This window comes from Ursus arctos, chromosome X (assembly GCF_023065955.2).
Source record: "Ursus arctos isolate Adak ecotype North America chromosome X, UrsArc2.0, whole genome shotgun sequence".
In the NCBI taxonomy this organism is placed as follows: domain Eukaryota; kingdom Metazoa; phylum Chordata; class Mammalia; order Carnivora; family Ursidae; genus Ursus; species Ursus arctos.
Window position 1 is genome coordinate 2,095,157 of NC_079873.1, and position 13,714 is coordinate 2,108,870.

Here is a 13,714-nt window from a genome sequence, read left to right on the forward strand (position 1 = left end):
CCCACATTTCTGACTTGGAAGCCCCTACAATCACATGAGTCTGCTCCTGAAATGGTCTCTGTTCTCTTCGTCTGGAGCACGGTGTGTCATGGACCCAGGATGCTCCCTCCCCAGCTCTGCACTCGCCATCCTTGAGTCTGAACCCCTACCATGTGCCAGACACCTTTCTAGGCACAGAGCGTGGGTCTGTGTTCTAGCAGGAGATAGGCAAGCAGGATGCAGGCTCACAAGAGATGGAGGGTGAGGGTCTGGAGAAGGCTCCTCTCCACGTGTCAGGGTGTAGGACTTCCCCGGGCTCCTTAGGAAGAACGTGACCAAGCCTCGCTCCAGTGTCCCTACACGCCGCCCTATCCTACATCTGTCTGCATATATGTCAGGTCCCTCCATAGCTTTAAGAGGGCCAGACTTCAGCACCTTTACCTCCCAGCAAGAAGCCCAGCACGTGGGAGGTGGGTAGCTATCCATTAACTACTTAATAATGCTGAATTCTCTATGTGATCACACACGTCTGGAGAGTCCGCCCATCACCTAAAGGCAAGGTACCAGAGCACACTGTTGCAGCTGGTACACAGCAGAGATACGAAAGGCCTCCAGGGGGGTCCACCCAGGCCAGGTCTGGCCAGAAGCCTCTTGGTGGAGTAAGCATCTGAGCTAGGAGGAAGGTCTAGACTGGAGATGAGAACTCTAGAAGCAAGCACTGGCATTGGCCAATGAGAGAAAGGGACTGGAGGGTGAGGATGGTGATTCCACCATGGGGGATGGCCAGCACGGAGGACCGCAACGGTCGGTCATGCAGAAGGTGGCAGTGGCCAGGAGACAAGTGTCCTGCCGTCCCTGACCTGCCTAGGCTGGTCACCAAGAGTCACGGAAGAGTTCCAGGCTGAGACACACGATCGTGTCTTGGTTTTAGTATTAGTCTCATGGCACTGCAGAAAGAGAACTTAGAGACACCATATGGGAAGCTATCTTAACGACCCCAATGAGGTACATCCTGAGCCAGGGTGGAGGAGGAGGCTATGTGGGGGGCCTCAGAGAGTCAGCGCGGAGTGGACAACTCATGCTCCTGCACATACAGGACCAGCCTGGCCTCACTGTCTGGACTTGAGAGGTGTCTCCCCAAGCAGAGATGGTGGCATGGAACTGGTTAGCGTGAAGCTGATGTCCCTGAGTTGTGTCTCACCAGGCCGGCTGCCCCATACAAGCCGCAGCTCCCATGAGATCTGCTGATTCCTACTGACAGTGCAGGGAAATTAACCCTCCCCAGATTTCTGTCTTCCTGGACGCTAACCGGACTTCTGGTTGACCCATCACCTTGTGGCGAACTGGGTTCGTGGCAGTCAACCTCCCAAGGCTAACGGTTTTCAACAGGGTGATGGTGACCTCTGGGGACACTTAGCAATGTGGAGACATTTCTGGTTGTCACAATGAACACTACTGGCATGTGTTGGGTGGTGACCAGAGACACTGCTCAGCACCTTATAGTGGCCAGGACGCCCCACATCAGAGTCATCCAGCCCCAGACGTTAACAGTGCTCAAGTGGGGAAGCCCTGCCTTAGCAGAGGAGATTCTCTCTATATCTATCATCTATCTACCTACCTACCTACGTATCATCTATCCATCCATCCATTATCCATCCATCATATTTATCTATCTATCCACACATCATATCTACCTATCAACTATATATGTCATCTATCATATCTGTGTATATCATCTGTCTATATCGAATATGTACCTACAGTTCATTTATCTGTCATCTATCTCATCTATCTATCCACCCTGTCTGCCTTCCTTCCTTTGTTCCATCCATCCATCCATCCATCCATCCATCCATCCATCTACTAGACATGTATCTTCCATCCTTCCATCAAATCTATCTATGTATTGCTATCTATCATCTATCTATCTCTTGCTCTACACCAGTGGTCTGCAACTGAAGACTATTTCAGTCCCTCGGAGAGTTTTTTGCCAATGTCTAGAGACATGTTTGGTCATCAGCACTGGGGACAGTGTGCTACTGGCACTGAGTGGGGGGACCACGGGGATGCTGTTAACTTTCCTACATTACACAGAGCAACCCCATCACAGAGCATGATCTGGTTCCCCAGAGTCAATAGTGCCAAGGTGTAGGACCCCTGTCCTGGGGTCAAACAACTCTAGGACACCAGCATTTCTATACACCCAAAGGGCAAGGAGCAGACGTGGGAGGCTGGTGTTTGGGCAGACCCCAAGCCTCTGTCCCAGGGAAATCTTGATTTTGCACCCCAGATGGTAAGTTACTCAGCCCTTCTTAAAATTATCTCCACGGGCTGAGGTGGCCTTTGGAACGACTTTATCCCCGAACAGAACGTGTTCTCAAATGTGCATTTAATGAAAGCCCTGGTATCGTCTCAAAAACACAACAGCAGCAGTTCATATACTGCACTTGGGTACTGACACCGGCACTGCCGAGTCCACTCAACTCCAACTTCAAACTCCAAATAATCGTTGCTCAGGTCAATACCTGGAGTCATCAGCGTTCTACGTGGCCTCAAGAAACACAAGCAAAACATGCTTCCTGTTTCCAGAATCGTATGGGAAGCAGATGTTGGGTGAAGTGACCTCCATTCACATGATAACTGCACAGCTGGGGGATTAAATACATTCTTCACTGATGGTCTTTTCCCACTAAAATGTGTCCTTCGTCATGGGGACCTGGACACCCTGTGGCTCCCATCAGGATATAGTGTGCTCTCCGTGCTATGTTCGGAGAACTTCCAGAGCCTGATTCCACTAGCTCAACTTACACCCAGTGTTTAGACAACCTGGTGACTCCAGTGAGAATGCACAGAAAAAACCAAGTGCTGGAAGTATATTATAGTAAGATCCACGTGCTCTCAGAGATGTACTCTTAGCAAGTCACTAAGTAGGTGTGACCGCTGAATCATATCCTCCCCAAATTCACATGTTGAAGCCCTAACCCCAGGACCTTTGGAGATGCGGTCTTTAATGAGGTCATTAGGATGGGCCCTGATCCCGTAGCACTGGGGTCCTTATAAGAAGAGGGGAGGAGGACACAGACATGCACAGAGGGACAATCACAGGAGGACACAGGGAGAACACGGGGTCTACACGCCAAGGACAGGGGCCTCAGGAGGAACCAGACCTGGCCCCGCCTGGAACTCGGACTCCCAGCCTCCGCCCCACCTGGATCTCAGACTCCCAGCCTCCGCCCCACCTGGATCTCAGACTCCCAGCCTCCGCCCCACCTGGATCTCAGACTCCCAGCCTCTGCCCCACCTGGATCTCAGACTCCCAGGCTCTCCGGCCAGGAGAGAATAAATGTGTGTTGCTTAAGGCCTGTACTCCACGGTACTGAGTTACGGCAGCCCAAGTGAACAAACCTATTTTCCATAATTTTTGGGATAAAAGTCACCTGGAAATTTAGATCACTATTAAGTCTTGAAAGGACCCGTTATTGATAATAATTTCCCTAGATCCTGAGCATTTCTGGAGAGCAGACATGACACCGGGCCTCATTGTATGCACAAACTCAGTACTGTGGGGGGAAAACCAAAAATTGATCAAAATCAGTAGACAGATTTTTAAATGAGGTCCTGCCACACTTCCCCAAAACCCGGGAGTATAATCCCTCTGAGAAGACCATCTAATTGTTCCTCACATTCCACGTAGATTTAATGATGGAGGAACATTCCTGCTTCTCAGCCACACCCTTCGTGGACCTTGCCGTGTAAAAAGACTACATTCAACTGTGACCTGCATCCGATTTCTGAATCGCAAAGTCCATCCAGAGCCCGTCAGATGTCGACACATGGTCATTGTGTCTTCTCAACCTCAAAGACATTGGCTTGCGACTCCCGTCCTTTGGAAGGAAGCCCGAGACACGTGACCACAATTTGCCAATATCGTAAAGGAGTCTAGGTCTCCCGGGAGACAGTATTTATTTAAAACCCTAGCAAGCTAAAGGTACTCCCCAGAATCACTATTTTAATTCCTCCAAGAGACAAAACTAGACGCTTTCCTTAATTCCAGAGGAAGAGCTAATGCATACGTGTTTGTAAGTGCTGTCCCTCCAAATGAGGGAATCACACGCGGTGAGTGAGCGGTGCGGAGTCCCTGAATCACTGGCTACTTTTGTTTCCGTGACTTGATACCCTGAGACGCACCTGACCCCTCCTTATCGGCACCAGATCACCTGCAGCTCCAAAAAAGGAAAGTAAAACCAAAAAAAAAATTCAGCCTATTCCTTTCTCCTCCTCGTTAAACATGCAACAGAGTAGGGACTCTGGGTAAGACGCCCTTTGGGGCTCGGAGGATGGGAGGGCTCCCCCCGTAGCTTAGAGACGTCCTTCACGGAGTCCGTGTGCACGGGAGACGTTCCAGAGCTGTGACAAAGGGCTCCCGTCTCTGTGTGCGGACAGGTGTATCAGAGAAGAAGGGCAGGAGCTGGTGTAGGAGGAGGGATGCCCGGTGGGGAGACACACAGGAAGGAGGCACTGCAGGGGAGGGGTGGCCCGCGAGAGACGGGGAGCGACAAGGAGGACGGCACCTGTCCCCTTCTACCGCAGGTGGCTTTCCGAGATGGGACGATAGGTGGCAGGGTGTAGGGAAAGAGAGCCTACAGAAGGGAAACCCAGAGGTCAGCCCACGACGAGCCCTAAGTGGCTGGGGCCGTATTCTGGGTACTTTGCCATTCCCTGTGTATCTGTAGGTACAAAGGAAGGTCACCAGACAGGTATAGGGGGAGGACCACCACGGGTGTAAAGTGAGGAATGCCTCGGAAGGAAGCAAAGATGCCATGGCAACACCAGGTGGGAGGCCAGGGTCAAACATCAGGGCAGAGACAGGGGGCCCCAGATCAGGCAGGGGCTATGGGGTGGGAATGAGAAGGAATGAAAAGAAAATGGCGGAAGGGAGGCTTGACCCTGGTTGGAAGGCACCCAACCCACACCGTGGATGGGGAAAGAGAGCCATATCTGGGTAGAATGGTCTTACCCTGTACTAGCAAATAGCGTGGGAGGACAGGGATTTATTCGTTCAGTGCGGGACACCCTCAACTGGACATGTGTGTGGTGCATCTAAATGGAGACACGTAGTCGTCCATGAGAAACCCAAGGGGGGGCCTGCATGAATGAGGCTGAGCGGTGACTAAACAGGCTCTCTGGGAGCTGGTGACTGTGACCCAGATGGGGACGAGGGGAACAGAGCATCTGGTGGGACCACCCACTCGTCCAGGAGGGGAGCAAGGCCCTGGGGCCAGCAGTCATCCCAACAGCACCTACCTCCCTGGACCCGGGCAGCCTGAGGGTCGGCTGTGACCTCACTCCACCCCGCCGGGGATCTCGGAGAGGGGAGGACCGAGAGAAGGCCGTGGGGAGGGACTCACAGCTTGACCAGGAACGGGTGGCTGACTTCCTTCAGCACTGACTTCTCGTTGTGCACATGCTGTTCCTGCTTCAGCCGGATGACGTCGGGGATACTCATCACCTTCAGGGCGAAGAAATGCTTGGCCGTCTTGTCCTTGACCAGCTGCACCCGTCCGAACGTCCCGGTGCCTGGAGGGGGAGACGGCACACGGGGCTGTATCAGGACCGTCAAAGAAACCGTCAGCTTCGGCGCTCCCAACCCTAGCATATGGCGGGTGAGAGTACTGACGAGAAGCGCTGTTCTGGAAGTTTCAGGGGAGGGTACTATGACGCACTCATCGACAAAGACGATCGCCTGCCTGTGAAATGTCTGTCATTGGAGGGAACGCCGGCCATCGTGTCTACAAATGAGCCATCGTGGAGACCACGTGCATACACACGCACACATACAAGGACAGGTGGAATGGGAAGGTACGGCGAAGACACTGCTTCAACGTGGCTTGTCTCTTCGGGATTTCTAGAGAAAGGCAAAGATATCGGACACGCGACGCTCATGAAAACGGCTCTTTAACACGCTAATACTTGCTCCAAGCGCTTGGATTTTATTTAAAATTTGCTAAGGATTGGATAATGGGATATATCCCAAAATGATATGGGAAAAGACACCTATTCGGGTAGGCTATAATGGATAAAAGGCTGAGACTGGGGTGAAAGTTAAAAACTGCACCCACGACACATATGCAAGGGAATCCAACGCTCTTCTGTACCCTGGTGGGACATTTCCAACCCAGATGCGTCCTCTCCCTCTGCCGCCGAACTGCCTGGTCCTCTGAGCCTCGGTGTGGGCCACAGGGTCCACCTTCCACCCCTCACCCAGGCTGGCAACCACTTCATGCAAACATGAGATCAAAGATCCAAAGGAATTTTATCTGTGGCTACAGAAGAGAGGTAAAGAAGGGGGGCAGAAGAATGGAAACGTGTACGTGTGAGCCTCGGGGTACCTGGTGCCCAGTGAGCTTCTAAATGGCGGCTGTGACAGCATGGAACACGGTGACCAGTTACGGTTCTCCGGTTGGAAAAATGGCAATGAACACAGTAAGAGGGAGGAAGGAATCGGGGAGAGCTGGAGAAGACAAAGGACGCTCTCCTCCCTCCCAACACAACCACGCAGCCACGGACATCCTTTCTTCTTGCACAGGGTCTGCACCCATGCACGATAACATGAGAAAGAGCACGGGGTCAGACTTGAGCAAACACGTGTTGTTGTAGCATTTTCTGTAAATGAGAATTGCCGAGCTGTGAAATGAATCTCCTGGCCTCCTTGGGCAGCGCTGGGGGCGCGGGCACGATGAGTAACCTTGGCTTCTAAGTGGCGTTTCCAATCATGAATATTTTACTCTAGGAGCTGCAAAGAGGGAGCGGCGAGAAAACCGAGAAAAGTGCTGTGTAAGAAGCAGCGAACGACGAGGGGTAACACATTTGTCAAGGACAGGCTCATCGGAAGGTCACGGGGAAGCAAAGACAGAATTGTAACAGGGTAAGGCAGTCGCGTGTTAGTCCCAACCAAGTCCCAACCGGGAGGCATGGCAGGGGGAAGGCTGTAAGGAGGGAGAACTGGGCGAGTTCAGGTGTCTTTACGCAGACACTGATGTTTCCACTGGGTCAGGTGCACACAACGGGGACACCAGCATCTGGTGGAAGGTCTGCTTTTATTCCATCTGTGAACTGGGGCAAACACATGAATCCCTACGCTTCTACTCTTCCTCTCTCCAACAGGACGGACTGCAGGGCGCCCTGCGAGTCCTGCCACGCCGTCAGGTTCTCGGGACGGAAAGGCGGCCATGTGCCTTCCTCCTTCTTCCCCTCTCTGGTACCCTTCTTCTCGATCATCTTTCTCCACGGCCCCCCAACCCCGAGAAGAAGCCCCTTCGTCATTGGGTTGCATTTACCAAATCATAGTTTGTCTTTTCAGCCCTAGTGTTGGACCTGCAACTGGACGTTCCCCGTGCCTACGTGAAGGACAGCACCGACCATGACTCAGAAACTCCAAACGGGTGACTTATTCACGGCAGCCGGAGCCTGAGCTTCCCTGGGGGATGCGGGAGTCCCTGGACGCCACGATCAGATGACAGGACCACACCGGTCAGCAGTCTCATTCAAGGTGGACGAACCCAGCTGCAATTTTCAGCTCTGCCAGCTGAAACGCACAGGACGCAAGACGCCATTAATGGTGCTGCCTGTAAGGCACTGAGGTGGTGGGAAGAAAACGGGCAGAGATTGACCCACTTGGTGTCCAGAGGCTGACCAATATACACCCCCGGCTCTCGATAAATCCCTTCAGAAAGTCCATCTTTTAGCTTTGTTGCAGGTAAGGACCCATCTCTGACCAGTAAGACACACCATGGGATAGTACTCAGCCATTAAAAAAAAAGGAAAGGTTCCTGCCATTTGCAATAACATGGATGGACCTTGAGGGCATTATGCTGAGTGAAATACGTCAAAGACGGCATCATCTCACTTATATGTGGAATCTAAAAAGGAAAAAACAACGCATAGAAAAAGAGTTCAGATTTGTGGTGACCAGAGGTGGGATACGGGAGTAGAGCAATTGGATGAAGATAGCCAAAAGGTACAAAGTCCCAGGTGTTAGATACCTAAGTCCTGGGGATGTGCTAACATGGGGATGTGGTGATAACTAAGTCCTGGGGATGTGCTAACATGGGCATGTGCTAACACTCAACCTGACGCCCGCAGACAACACAGCTCTATGGTATATTTCAAAGTCGCTAAGACAGTAGCCTACAAGTCCTCATAACAAGAAAATGAACTTTTTTTAAACTATGTGAAGAGACGGATGTTAACTACATTGCAGTAATTATGTCAAAATATAGAAGTATTTGTCTAGTCACTATGCTGTCAATCCTAACTCAATAAAACCGAAAAAAATAAATCTTTACCCCCTCAGCGTTTCAATAAAATAGCACATGCAAAGCCCATCACACAGCATCTCAGTCGAGGTAATAAATGGATTTTCCATCAGTGTAAAATGAAAGTCAATTTCGTAAATGTTCTATGTGATAGTGGTTATGTAACTCTACGCATCTGTCAACGAGTCATCAATGCCAACACTTAAAATGCATGAATTTTGCTGTGTGGATATTTTATCAAGAACATTAACCGCTGCCCCGGCCCCCGTCGAAAAAATTTAGGGTGAGATCGATTTTTTTTTAAAGTACGCTCCATTAAACAGAGCTGACATGCGTTCGTACTCCTTATTCTTTGGGATACGAGATGCAGACGTCTATCAGCCACTGACGGAATATGGCAGAACATATGCCGCGAGGAAAGGATCCCGCGAGGAAAGGATCCCGCACCAGGCTATGGGGACTCGGGACAAATCTGCTACAGGGAGACAGAGAAGGGTCAAGGCTTCCACTCCCACTTTATCATCATCATTCCAAAGTCTGACGCGCGCAAATACATCTGAAGACGTTCCCGCAAACATGCCGTTGAAGAAACGTCATCTGAAAAGAGATGCTATGGGGTCGACCACCTTCTGAGTCAGACTCTCTACCCAGGGGGCACAAAGCGCTCTTCCTTAGAGAACCACAGGAAAAATGTTTCTGTAAGTTTAGCCGTTTGACAGAAGTGTTCCAGTCCAGTCAACACACCAAGTTTCAAAGTATCAGAGACCGCCATTTTTGTTGGTCCAAGTTGGGACTGGACTGTAACTTGTGGCAGTAGGTTTTGTAGATCAAGTATGTTTTACGTACCTTTGTGATTAATCCCTGGGCCCACGTTGGCTGGATAAAGAGACAGATGAATGAATTCATGGATACACCGATGGACAAATCCACGTAATAGAAGTAGCAGTAGAGTATCTCTTGCCTAAACCAGTGGCGGTTCTTTTGTCAATGGGGGTAAAGATACAGAAACCCAGAGAGACTTCCTGCCTTTGGCCCTAAATATCTCAGATTTCACAGGCAATGGAACAGAGAGCATTTAAAGCACCTCCATATATTTGTAAAAAAAACAAAAGCAAAAACAAAAACAAAAACAAAACACATACAGTACCACCACTGCAATCCAAATAAGGTCCACACAGGCGTTAACGGGATCACAGAGAAGCCAGGTCCTGGTTTTATGCATGTCCTCTGATTATGGAAGCTATCATCTTGGGGTGAGGACACATGGGGACTCTCCTTTCTACTATTTTACAATGACCTGTGAGTCTTAAATTATTAATAGTCACACTGTTTCACACAAAAAATTTTAGAAAAAATCACCTCTATCTTACACCCTAGTTGAGTATCCTGTGTTATCATCTGCAAGGAGCCCTATCACAGGGTGCCTGCATGGCACAGTCCGTTAAGTGTCCGACTCTTGGTTTCGACTCAGGTCATGGTCTCAGGGTGGTGAGTTCTCACCCCACATAGGGCTCTGTGCTTAGCGTGCAGTGTGTTTGGGTTTCTCTCTCCTTCTCCCTCTGCCCTTCTCCCCACGTGTGCACTCTCTCTAAAAAATAAATTAAATTAAAAAAAAAAAAAAAAAAAAGCAGCAGCAGCCATATCACCTAATCCCACAGATGTAGGATTTGACCACAGATATTTTGCTAAAGGCATCAGTAAAAAGGTCTCTTGCTCCAAAGTCATCTGTTCAGTGATTATTTGGAGGTTCAGTGATTGTCAGAGGTCACCTGCCTCCTTTTCTCTTACCGAGTGTACCTTTCCCTTTGCTACCATAAAAAATAAAAATAAATTAAAAAATTTAAAAAAAATAGGAAGGACAGGATCCCAAGCCAGCTGCTATGACTCTTTCCCTCCTGGATAGTTTCTTTTAGATCTCTTTAATTTTTTTTAACTTTTACTTGTTTTTTTTTTCCACCACACATTGTGTACTGTTAAATTTAGTTCAATAACTTCACTGTTTAACAGCAGCAAAAAGAGGCATTTCCTGTAGTTTCCTATAAAAGACTCCTCGTGATGGCCTTCCCGCTGTCCCTTTAAGTTTTTAAGCAAGTGGCACTAATTGTCAGATCTATCCTCGCCATGGCCCCTGAGCCTGAGTGAGTGCTGGTCACCGCGAAAAGGAAGAAACTAGAAAGAAATGAAATTCCGTCCCCACTGACACCGCATACTCCCGGGGACAGAACTGTGCCTCTCGCCAGCCTCCCTTCAAGCAGAGTTTGCCCACAGACGGGCGCCCCACAACGTCCTCCGCTGTCACGGTACAACTAACTACAAACGGGAGAGCCTCTCAGTTCCTAAGGAGCTCATCATCAAAGAGGCACACGCGAACCACACCACACCACGGGTCCCAAAGCGCAGTCAAACCTAACACAGGATTTTAAACACCTAATCCACGACCTCCCCGTTTCCATGCTGGGGAAAAGGGCAAGAAAAGAATAAGGAAGAGGTAATAACAGATCCCAACTAAAGAGCCCCTGGCAGGCCAGCCCACACAGGTAAGAGTGAACTACTACCAGCTGCAATTATAGAGAAGTATTCACATGGAATCACATAATTACATGAAGCCATTTCTATTCAAACAAAGACAAAGATGGCGGTGCTTGGGAGGCTGAGTTGGTTAAGCATCTGACTTTTGATTTCAGCTCAAGTCTTGATCTCAGGGTCGTGAGGTCAAGCCCTACATTGCGTTCCAGGCTGGGCGTGGTGCCTGCTTAAAAAAAATGAAATGAGAAAGTAAACACAAAGACAAACATGTTTGATTTGATCTGAATGTGTCTGTATTCAAGACTCCAGCCTCCTCCCCAAAGGCACACCCTAAATACAAAATCCCACTTCACATATGTATGTAATCCGGATACAACAATGGGGCTTTATTCTGTGCCACGGAATGGACTCTGGGCAACAGAAAAACCGTGTTCCCTGATCCCAGGGCAAGAGGAGTCACAGAAGGAGTTAAAGACAGGCACACAGTCAGATGATACCTACACAGATTGAGGGATGGATGGATAGACAGATGATAGATAGATAGATAGATAGATAGATAGATAGATAGATAGAACGGATGGATGGATGGATGGATGGATGGATGGATGGATGGATGTTTGGATAGATAAATAGATAGATAGATAGATAGATAGATAGATAGATAGATAGATAGATAGACAGATAGATAGATTGACGGATGGATGGATGGATGGATGGATGGATGGATGGATGGATGGATGGATGGACAAATAGGTGGGTGGGTGGGTGGATGGACGGATGGATGGATGGATGGATGGATGGATGGATGGATGGATGGATGTTTGGATGGATAGATAGATAGATAGATAGATAGATAGATAGATAGATAGAGAGATGGATGGATGGATGGATGGATGGATGGATGGATGGATGGACAAATAGGTGGGTGGGTGGGTGGATGGATGGATGGACCGACAGATGGATTGACTGACTGATAAGATAAATGAGACAGATAATAGATGGACGGATGCATGGAGGGAAAGGTAATAGCTCATAGATGGAGACAGAGAGACACATAGATCATAGGCAAATGACTGACAGATGGTTGATATAGATGAGATAAATAATGGATGGATGGGTGGATGAATGGACAGACAGACAGACAAGACAGCTACTACATGAACAGACACAGATACAGAGAAATAAATAGGTGGTTGATGGATACATCGATAGATGATAGAGAAGATAAATGAGATGGGTAAGAGATGGATGGAGAGACGGACAGAAAAACACCAGCTTATAAACAACAGACAGATACTAATTTACTTTTTAAGGCTGTTTCCCAAACAGAAAATAAAACTTCATCGAAACCCACTTGGCAGTACACGTAATTTCCTGCTTCATGTAATAACAGCCCCCACAGCGTTGGGACAGTCAAAACTACTCCTGAGAGTTATGGCAGACCGAGAAAAACACAAGAAACCCGTGCAAGAGTGAGCCCGTGTCCACCCATCCTGGAAGAGCCTGCGCTCAGCACTGCATGCGTGTTTAGAATAACAACATGCAAACGACAGCACTTGAAAATACCAGCTGTCACTGCTAGGAAGGGAAGTGAGAATGGCTCCTGACACGCAAGACGGACGACACAGGTCTGGGTTAAAGACCCATGCAGTCCGCCATCACCCCGTCCGGCAGCTTTTCCTAACCTGCAGGGTCTCCCGAATTAGGATGCTCTGTGTGCTATCCCACGGGCATTCCCGATGCTAAGGAAACAGGCCGGGCAAGTTCCAGAGGAGGGAGGGAGGGAGGGTGTAGGAGACCCTGTCCCCCCTGAAATGCAGGAGAGGGGATGACCAACAGGCCAATGGTGGATGGAAAATCTCCGGGAGAGCTTCCTAGCTGGGATACAAAGACGTGGGAAAGGCACGTCTTCGAAGGGGGCACCGCCAGAAGTGAGCAGAGCCCCCCTGCCCTGCCCGTTGCTTGGCCGGCCACTGTGCTCTTCACTGGCTTTCCAGGGAACACGTTCCTTCCTCCTCCTTCCACACGGACTGGCATGACCACAGCCCTTCTTGCGTAAGTAGCTACCGAGGGGTCTGGACCATGCTTCAGACCCAAGATTGCCTGAAAATCATACACTCCTATCCTCATCCCCTCGTGGCCCTGGATTCAGCAACTGTGCATGACCTGGAGGAAAATGACACAGCCTGCCTTCACCAGGTGCTTGATGTGGTCTGAAGGATTTCAGCGGACTCGTAACGGGAGGCTGGTACACAGCGGGAAGGCTCTCGGACTCAGGTGACTCACCTGGACATCCTGAGAAATCTGGCAGGAGGAGGGGTCCCTTCCCACCACCCACCAGTGCACACTGCACATGCCAGGTGTTGGCGAGCACCCTCCTTTACCTGGAACCCCCACCCTCCGGGACTGTAAGTTCTCCAGAATCCGTTCTCTCCTCCGTCCAGCTAAGACCAAGGTTTTACATCTCCTGCACTGTCTGGATGGGTGAAATTAGCTTGGAAATGTTTAAAGCAAGTAAAAACATGCAATGCCCGAGGAGGCCAAAAGTATGCACTCTGTTGGTCATTAGAATGTCTATCCCCTCTTCATAGAGAGAGTTGCTCCTCTGTGTTGAAAGGATGTCTGCAAAAAGATACAGGATGCTAAGGGGTACTGGGGGGTCATGGGAGAAGACAGGGGACAAAACCACAGATGCATTTCACAGTATAATTTTCACAATTTTCCTTTATCTGTGAACCATAGAAATGTTTTATCTACATAACAGCGAAATTTATGTGAAACGGATCAATGAAATGAAATCAATGCATTTAAGGAATTATGGAAAAATACAGCGGATGCTTGAATAACGCGGGAGTTAGGGGTGCCGACCCCCCATGCAGTCGAAAATCCGCGTA

General features: G+C 49.4%; 1 protein-coding gene across 1 annotated transcript in view; it reads right to left on the reverse strand.

The window, feature by feature from the left end:
- The window catches only part of LOC113240773 (protein kinase cAMP-dependent X-linked catalytic subunit), an 82,937-nt gene that overhangs the window by 47,667 nt on the left and 21,556 nt on the right, over positions 1-13,714 (reverse strand). The window contains exon 2 of the mRNA XM_026478181.4: positions 5,388-5,556. Coding sequence (XP_026333966.2) covers positions 5,388-5,556 — 169 coding nt within the window. The remainder of the gene's footprint in view (positions 1-5,387; positions 5,557-13,714) is intronic.